Raw genomic sequence first — 9,355 nt, 5'->3', positions numbered from 1 at the left:
TATGAGGCATGCATTATTCCCATTGCTGGCTACAGGCTCTCAAACACCCCCCATATGCACACACCCCTACTCAGCAGGCTTCTCCATACACCTATATGAGATATGCCTTAGAAACCAGTTTCCGAATCCACACTCTACATCCCCTGGGTCATGGTGGGAGAATGAGATTTGGAGCTTTTTTGCCCCTTCATTTTTAACAAATTCTTTCCATTTCAGGCTTCATTTTAATTATTCTTTCTTTTTTTTCACCCTCTTACTTTCTTCTTCTCCCCTTTTCGTGGCTCATATTTGCAAAGCTCACAATGAAGTTAAAGGTAGAAATTAAAGGAGGGGGGAGACGTGTCAATATTTGGCTTCCATCAAATTCCACATTCCTTTGAAAATAATAGTCTGTGTGCATTTAATGAACGACACATACTGCTTTGCAAACATCAGGAAGCCCCCTTTTCTTTTAAGCCAAGTCAGGCTCATATTTTGAAACAGAAATGCAATAGGACAGAATTGAGGAGGTGTGTGATTTAGTTTGTTTTTAAAGAAAATTAAGACAACTGCAAAATGTCCCTACCCACCCCCACATTCTCCCTTTTACCAAGTCACCAGAACACATCCTAAATGGCCAGGCTATACAGTCTTTTAAAACACACACACACATCCTTTTTGTGTTTTCACCCCAATGTACTTTAGCAAAACCAACTCATGGTCTAGGAGACAAATGTTCAAACCCAATTACCAAAAGGGGGGAGTTTACGGCCAGAAAAGCATCAATTTATCCCCTTATGTACAAAACACCTAAATTATGCAATGCTCCCATAAATAACTTGGTTTTACCTTTTGTTGTTGTTATTGTTTGTTGCTATTTAAAGATTTGGGGCATAATTCAACAGGAAACTCTCCTGCGTAATCAAAATGAATGGAAATGGCAAAAGATCATTCTAGGGCGCCAAATTTGTCAAATAATAATAATAAAAACAACAATTAACTCCTATTTTTCTTTTTTTTAAAAAAAGAAAGATTATTTCAGGGCACCTGATCCCCCCTCTCATTTAGAATTATTGTTGACAACAAAACAGCTCCATTTCAACAAAAATGCAAGGAGGGAAATAAAATAAATATAATCATCCTTAGCAGGTTTACTCAGAAGTAATTTCTGCAGAGGTCAGTACCTCTTACTCCCAAGTAAATAAGCATAAGACTGCAGTCTACGGAAGACAAAATATTTTGGCTGGAAAATCATTTTAATATTTAAACATGTTTAATCAAGAAGGGAGTCCCAGTGATTGCCATTTGGACTTATTTCCATGTAACTACATTCAGGATTGCAACCTTAAACACTTGTCTTTTAAAACATATGTTTCTCTATATATTCCAAGTTTAATTTCCTTCACTTTGACAATTCCAAATCAATTTGTGAAATGCAAGGTGCCAGAATTTTCCCATAGTTGAAATCTGGGGTTTTAATCCATTCTTAATTTCTTTTTTCCCCTGTATAAGATTTTGTCTCCATTGCTGAGGAGGGGGGGGGAGAGAAAATGTTTTAATAAAGAGTAAATGGGAACAAAGACTGGCATTTCATTCCTAAAACTGTCACTTGGGAATAAAGTCAGTTGATATGGGGCTTACTTTCAGATAAACATGTTTAGACCTTGGGGTTTAAGTCCCAATAATTCCTTCAGTTAAAGATGCTTTGCACTTAAAACAAACATGTTTCTGTCTACAACCTTCATTGATTGTGCAGCAACTCCAAGCCTACTCAAGAGTAACTGAGTTTGTGCTAGATTTTGAAACTGTGTTTATAAGAAATAGAGAGATTGACTTGCAAATATACATATATATTCTCCCCCTTGGGGTTCAAGATTTGGTTTGGGTTTGATTTCAAGAGAAGCAGGAAAACCTTTGAAGACAAAGAGGAATATCACACCAGGAAAAATAAAAAGAAAGAAGAGTTGTTTGTATGGGGGAGGGGGATACTGTTTCCTCTGGCAAGAGAAAAAGCCTCCCTTTTCCTTCCCCCCCCTTTTTTTTTGTGCATTCCACTTTGGAGATCAAATTGTCCATCTGCATTTCATTGAAAATTTGCCCCTGGATCCAATTTCTTTTTCCCCAGTAATTTTTTAAATAAACAGAATGTTACCTTAGGCTACTTAAGTCAGGGTTCTATTAACCACCAAACAGCCCCCTTTAAAAATGCAACAGTTTCAAACAACCCTTTTCTTTCTTTCTTTCTTTCTTTCTTCCTTTCTTTTTTTGGTGCAGGCAAGATCAGGCATTTTTCAAAGAGGCTGCGCTCCTCTCTGCCTTGTCCCACCAATACACAGGAGAATATCATTACTTTTGCTCAAAAATAACTTTTGGCACTATTTTTCCTTAAAGAAGGAATTCCATTTTGCACATTTCTTCCCCCCCCCCAAACTTCTGCTGCTGGAGATAAAATAGTCACTTTTGCCTTGCTTTAGTTTTAATCAGGAAGTGGATGCAGGGGGAGGGGGATGAAGGCTTTGATGAGTTTAATGTGGAGTGGTTGAAAGGCCATTCCATTTCTCTTCCAAATTAAGGAAGAAAGGTGGGGGAGGGGGAGGGAGTATACTTTTAACTTGGTGAACAGGGGAGGGGGAGAAGACAAGGGTCTTTCACTTGGGAGGAGGAGGGGAGCCGTGCTTGAAACTTTCTCATTCCCTACAACACCCACCCACAACTCTTCCAAATTTCTCTACATGGAACAAACCATTCCATGTTAAAAGGAGAGGGGAGACCAGATCTGCCCCAAACTGCCTTTGTCTTTATTATTTTTCGCCCTGTCTTACTCCCCATAGTACAAATTCTACAAAGTATTGCTTCCCCTAACATTTTTTTTTTAAATCTACATTAGATTTCATTCTCCAGTCTCTTTTACTATCTCTTTTGCTGTCTCTCACCACCAGTATTTGAAAGTTGTTGTTTTTTTTAAAAAAAATCAGCTATTTTGGCTCCCTCCATATTTGAGGCCTACTGTCAAGCAAGATTCAAATTTCAACATTGCAAGAAGTTGTGGGACCTTGAAAGAACATTAAAAATGAGAGGGCTCTTTTAAAAGAAAGAAAGGCTTTCTTTTAAAGTAAAGGGATTTCATTTGAAGGGGTTCTTGAGGGCTTTAAAATCATGTTAGGAAAACCGGGTATCTTCCTACCTTATGAACACATTTAGGCTGCAAAACTTATACCCACTTACCTGGGAGTAAGCCCTATTGAACTTAGTGGGACTTACTTCTAGTCATGTACTGGATTACACTGTTATTCCAAAAATCAGCCCCACCTATTTCATTGGAACTTAATTCTAGGCAAATGTGGTTAAAGATCACAAACTGCTATCATTAGCAAACTTTCTTGGAATGAAAGGCCATTGAAACCATGAACTTACTTCCGAGTAAATATAATTACGACTGCAATGCCAGATTTGCTTTTCTTGACTACATATTCCATTTCTCTTCCTCCCCTCCCTCCACCCCCGCCCCACTCCACCATAAAGACAACCTGTTGCACGTAAGTCAGCTTAAATCCTCCATCTAGAAGTCCTCTAAACTGTATCCCCGGAATTTCAGGCTGGGGGGCACGGGGATGGCGTTGCCCCCCAGCTGCCAGGTCCAAAGTGGGTGCGTTTTGGAAAGGACACACGAGTCTTTTACGCACAGGGAAGACGCAGGACACAGATCCCCGTCGGAACCAACGACCAAAGCAGGCGTACAGGGGAAGGTGCCCATCAGAGTAAACGGATTCCTGACAGGAGCAGGGCTGGTGTTGAGCAAGCGTTTGCAAGGTGGGGTGGCCCCCTTTTTGGTCGTCTTCCTCGGAATCTTTGGGGGCCTCCCCCTGGCCTGCCTTTCCTGCTCGACGCGTCTGCGTTTGGCGTTCCTTTCCAAGTCGCTGCCCCCTTCCAAAGGCTTGCTGGCCAGGCTGAGGAGGCCGCCTTTGGGAGTGGAGGAACTCCCTTTGGCCTGCTCAGCCCTGCGCAACCCTTTCCCGTCCACATTGAAGCCTTTGGCGTAGCACCACAGTTTGGACTGCCTGATCAGCCTGTCGAATTGAGCCTCTCTCCCCGACCCTTCCTGGGAGTCCTGCTGGAGCGCTGCTTCCTCAGCCTTATCCGGCTGGTCAACGTGAAATTCCTCCCTGGAGCTCAAGGAGTCTGCGTCCTTGGAGAAGTCTTCACGCTCCTGGACGTACGACTCCGAGGCTTCCCTAAAGCCACCATTCTTTGGCTGCGGGCCGTCGCTGGGGCTGCTGGGACGGGCAGGAGAGACGGGCGAGCTCGTCGCCTCCTGCTTTACGCGAGGCTCGGGTTCCTTTGGCGCACTGGCAAGAACCGGCTTAAAACTTTCCAAAGTGGAGGCGCGCAGCGTCCTGGCCCAAAAGAGTAGGTTCGGGTCGGGGCGCAAGGCTTTGGCTACCCCGGGGAGGCCTTGGGAAGAGGCAGGTTGGGGTGGGATACGGGGAAGAGCCGCCTGTCTGTAGCGGGTGCTTTGCACCGAGTCCCCGCTGCACAGGGAGCTGCTTTCCGACCCGGAGGAGCTGCCCTCTTCACTGCTACAGGACGAGTCGTCGTCGTCCTCGTCGTCCTCGTCGTCTTCATCTTCCGAGGAGTCACTGGAGCTCGCTAGGCTGGAGGCGCCGCTGGAGTCCGAGTCGCTGGAGTAGCCGGCTGATGTGCCTTGCCTCTTGGAGCTTGCGAAAGACGCCGAGCGACCCTTCTTGCTCAGGCATCCGCAAGCGGAGCGCTTGGCGCGCCCGGCATCTGGCTCGCTAGCCGGTTGGCCGGTGCCGTGCGCCCTGACGGCCGAGTGTAGGAGTTGCAAGTCGCCGGGGTAAGCGCTCAGCACGCCGGCCAGGAGCTGCCCTCTGCCGCTCCGGTTGTAGCTTTTAGCGGGCGGCGCGGCTTTCTCGTATGCTCTGCTGAACGGACCCGCCAAGAGCGCGTCCCGCTTGGCGCATCCGGCGCCCACGTTAGCACGGAAGGCGCTGTCGGATGCGCTGTACGCGGGGAGTAATCGGGGCCGACTGAACAGGTCCCCGGGGTCTCTTCTCTTCGTTTTCCTCTTCCTCTTCCTCTTCCTGGGGGCCAGGGCCTTGCAGGAGGTGCGGAGGGCCTCCAGGTCCGTCTTGGAGATGAGCGAACACTTGACGGCGCGCATCGGCACAGACTGGATGGCTTTGAGGGTGCGCAGCTCCTTCAGGTCGCATCGGCGGCTCTGGATCTTGAGGCTCTCCATTTTTTTGCTCACCGTGGCCCGGGGTATGTCCTTAAACAGGTCGCTGAAGACCTGGGTCAAAGCGAACATCCGTGTGCCGTTAATCTGCAGGTAACCCAAACTGATGCCGTCGATTTCTTGGAAACCAGCTTGGAAATCTCCATTGTAATCCATGGTGGCGGCGGCGGCGGCGGCGGCTGGAACCAACCCGCAGGTCAGAAACATGTTTGTCTGTTTATTTGAAAAGGGGCCCTTCGCAGCCGCCAGCGGGGGAGCTAGAAAGAGGGGTTCTTCTCTCAACCCCTCCCCATGTCTCACCTACCCCCCCAAATCAACCCCTCGTCGCTGAGTGATGAATTTTCCTTTCAAACGCATCTCTTGAGGATCCGGAGCCGCCTTCTTCTTTTTTCTTCCCCGGCGCCTTTTTTCCGTTCTCCCCTTGCTAAAAATCCTGAGAGGATGCCAAAGGAGAAAAACGTTGCCTCGTCTTAGTCATTTCTCCTCCTCCTGATACCTTTTGCTTCTCGAAGCAAACCTTTCCCATCCGGGCGGGGGAGGGACAAGGAATTATCCCCCTTCTCGGTATGTCTCTTTTTAAAGGTCCCTTTCTGCATTTGCAACTAAAACCAAGCAAGGTTGCAGGCGAAGAGAGAGGGGGGGACCCAAAACAGTAGCAGCAGCACCCCAAATATGGGGAAATAGGGCTTTTAATCACCTTAGAGCACACACCAAAATCTGTGTCATGTCCACCTTTTTTCCCATTGCTTCTTTCTTCAAGACAGACTTGAAGTACAGTATATTATAGGAAACACCCCACGAAATAATTTTCTCCAGAGTGCGAGCTGATTGGGTACTTTAACCTGGTGATGTCACAAAACCCCCAACATTTAACACACACCCCCATGTAAAACCCTCATATAAAAAACCCCTTTCATTTAAGAGTCAATCTGACACCATCCAAAGCTGTAGAGGAGTTCCATATACATGTTTATGTTCAAAGAAAGAAAAATGTAAGAATATTTTATGCATGTCTCCATCCTCATATCTGCTTGTCTTCCACATGCAGGATTCTTCCAATCTTGTTCTTAAAGTGCTGTATGTATTTTATAGAATGCATTTTAATGCCCTTTCTCACTATTTGTCAATGAAGTTTCCACACACAAAAACACACCCGTACCAAATCTCTAGATAGGATTATGTATGTAGGTATGTAGTTCTGAAAAGCTCTTTTTTTGGTAGGGAGTAAAGGATAATTTTCTTTAATATCTGTCTTTGGGAATGGATTTTTGGGAGAGGGGGAATTCAGAATTCTGCCAAAATGCCACTGGGCTCAGATATAAAAGGCATGCTTTTTAAAAAAAACACCAGTTAATTTTGTTTCCCCTCTCCATTAATTACAGCCTACATAATATAGTAATTATTATTTCTGTTTTCTTGGGGGTATTACTGTTTCCCCACCACCAATATTTATTTACCCCTTAGTATCTTAAGTATATATTTTCTTCCTTTTGCTGACCTTCTGTATTATTTTGCTTTCCAATTATATTTTCTTATGGGTTCACTTTTTATATTAAAAAAGAAGAGTTATTGTAATGCTGACTGTTTTGTTATTTATATAGGCTGCAACCCTATGCACCCTTACTTGGGAATAAGCCCCATTGAACACAGTGGAACTTATTGGAGTAAACATCCATAGGATTGTGTTGTTATATTTAAAACATATACAGCACGATGTGTGCCAGTCCCATTTGGAATGACAGGAGCTGCACATGGCTGCAGTATGTGAATTCTGTTGATTTTCTAAATTGCAGAGATTGGTTTTCAAGCTCTGTTGCCACAGTACCCAAGCCATGTGAAAGAGATTTACAATTAAAAATAATCAGAATTAAAATCAATTCGTCTTAATTTGGGTAAGAAAGCCATGTGATTTTTATTGTTGTGTAGAATTGCAGCGTTTCATCCCCTCTCCCATTTTTAAACTGCCATTTAAAAAAAATGAAAATATTTGATGGGGCACAAAGGATACTTTCATACTTCTGATTCCAGCACTACATAAAACCTGGGCAATTAATGTCAATTTTGACTCTTCCATACATTGCTCTGTGTTCTGCCAAATGTCGACTTCTCCGTAGATGGAATGGCCTCTTGCATTTTCATTCATTCATCTGGATTAGGCATCATAGGTGATTTCCTGTATTTGGCTAGTAAATTTTTGCTGCTGTAAAAAGATTTGAAGGCAAAGCCAATGTCCTGGGTCTTGGCTACAAACATCCAAGCCAAAGGAAGTTTTGGTTCTGTACCTCTTATAAATATTCCATAAAATCCCTTTCCAATTCATTTTTTATTTCAACACGGGGACTTTCCCACCAGACATGTAAACGTTCAGCATTGTCTTTGAATGCTCCCAGCTTTGATATGTATATGTCTTATAAATCCTGTTCAATCTGTAAGGTGTCAAGTACCATTGATATACAGTTTTTGCATATGATCTCCATTTGCCTCTGTTAAGCCTGCAGGTTGTTGGAGTTGCTGAGATCAAAGAATCATAGCGCAATTCTAATTTTGGCTGCAGTTGTATGCACCCTTAAATTTCATTGAGTTCGGTGGGACTTACTTCTGAGTAGACACATATAGGATTGCTCTGCTGATAATTTTGGAGATAAAGCTCATTGATTTTGGTGGAACTTGCTTTCAAGTAAACATGCGGAGGAGGATCAAAGTGTCGAAATTGTTGGGACTTTTAAAGCAACTATTTGGGGGAAATGGATGGATGGATACAATAAACCCTATCAAGCAAACGTAATTGGAGTACAGGAATAGATTTCGAGGTGTGTACGTGCCGAGAAGCCTGCCTGCCGAGCCAAGAACAATGCACTGTATCCCAAATGTCTGTAGCACATGGTTAACCCCGTGGGTTGTTCCATACACGCCCCTTTGTGGAAATTGGTGTTAAACTAGCTTGCACACTAGTTGCTGTGTGTTCTTAGGTACAGCAGTGGGCATGATGTAACCCTCTGGATTGAAGCCATAGGACCCAATCCCATAGAGCCGAACATGCATGGGAACATTTTTACCTGTTTATCTTAAAGTTAACCTGCCAATTTGGGGAAATGTGTGGGATGGAAAAGGCAGAGGAGGATCCATTTAGCTTCCCGTCCCTTAACCCCTTCCCACATTCAGTAATTTGTATTCCTTCATTTCATTCCTTTTTTGCTAAAGCATACTCTGGGGGAAAGTATTTATTATTATTATTATTATTATTATTATTATTATTATTATTATTATTATTTGTAGAATAGGTGTGTATTGCTCAAAAAAAGTACAGAGCAAAATTGTTGTAGACGTTGATCTTAATATTATTGGTTTTACTTCTAAACTAGTGTAGGTCAAGGCACACTTGAATGGGAAGTTCTCTTGCACAAGGCCCATTCATTACAATGGGGGTTGCACAGGAGAACCTCACACTGGATTCTGCCCTCTTGATGCCTGATATGGCAAAAACACGCATGGAGGAAAGATGGCACCTCTCAAAAAATATTTTTTAAAATGTAGGATTATCTTTATGAGTAAAAAACCAAATTTTGCAGAGATTCACCATACCCCTTTGGTCTTTTTTACTCCAGTATTTGTAGATCTGCTGACATCCTTGAAAGGAGAGAGGCTGACTTTCGCTGCCTATTTCTGCAGATCATCATCAGCTAGTCTGATGTGAATTTTCTTCATTTGTTTTATTCACATCAGGATCCCTACATCCACAGTTTAACTTTAGTGCTGCTGTTATCCATGTGGTCGTTGCTGTTGTTTTTCTTTATAATTATTTTTTTCTCATAAAGATTTGATATGGGGGACTTAATGTCTCAAGACATTATCCTTAAGACAACATGTTTTGTCATGGTCTAAAATTAAAAATAACCATAAAGAGGAAACAAAATGGTTACCTGTCCCTACTAACATTTTAAATGCATCATCATAATATGCATTATTATCTCTATCTAGACATAGTGAAATAAATAACAATTTCATTCTTTCATATTTTTCCACAAACCAAAAAATAACAATCTCATCCACCCCAAACTGAAAATCTTTTAAAATTAGTCAACATGTTTCTGACCTTCCTTGGAGATTTTTTAAAATTTT

General features: G+C 43.2%; 1 protein-coding gene across 1 annotated transcript; it reads right to left on the bottom strand.

The window, feature by feature from the left end:
* Positions 1 to 302: 302 nt before the first annotated feature.
* EPOP (elongin BC and polycomb repressive complex 2 associated protein) lies at positions 303 to 5,577 on the bottom strand. Its single transcript, XM_063137463.1, has 2 exons — positions 3,507 to 5,577; positions 303 to 893 (listed from the first exon to the last, which is right to left on the bottom strand). Exon 1 carries the CDS (start codon positions 5,441 to 5,443, stop codon positions 3,539 to 3,541), a length of 1,905 nt encoding a protein of 634 aa, XP_062993533.1. The 5' UTR covers positions 5,444 to 5,577; the 3' UTR covers positions 303 to 893; positions 3,507 to 3,538.
* Between the last annotated feature and the right edge of the window lie 3,778 nt (positions 5,578 to 9,355).

Source organism: Elgaria multicarinata, chromosome 11 (assembly GCF_023053635.1).
Source record: "Elgaria multicarinata webbii isolate HBS135686 ecotype San Diego chromosome 11, rElgMul1.1.pri, whole genome shotgun sequence".
Classification (NCBI taxonomy): domain Eukaryota; kingdom Metazoa; phylum Chordata; class Lepidosauria; order Squamata; family Anguidae; genus Elgaria; species Elgaria multicarinata.
The sequence above is the reverse complement of the archived record's forward strand: the minus strand, read 5'-3'. Positions and strand labels throughout refer to the sequence as shown.

What these genes read in the sequence shown, in the direction of transcription:
- EPOP (XM_063137463.1), bottom strand. Translation starts at nt 5,443, where the DNA reads ATGTTTCTGACCTGCGGGTTGGTTCCAGCCGCCGCCGCCGCCGCCGCC.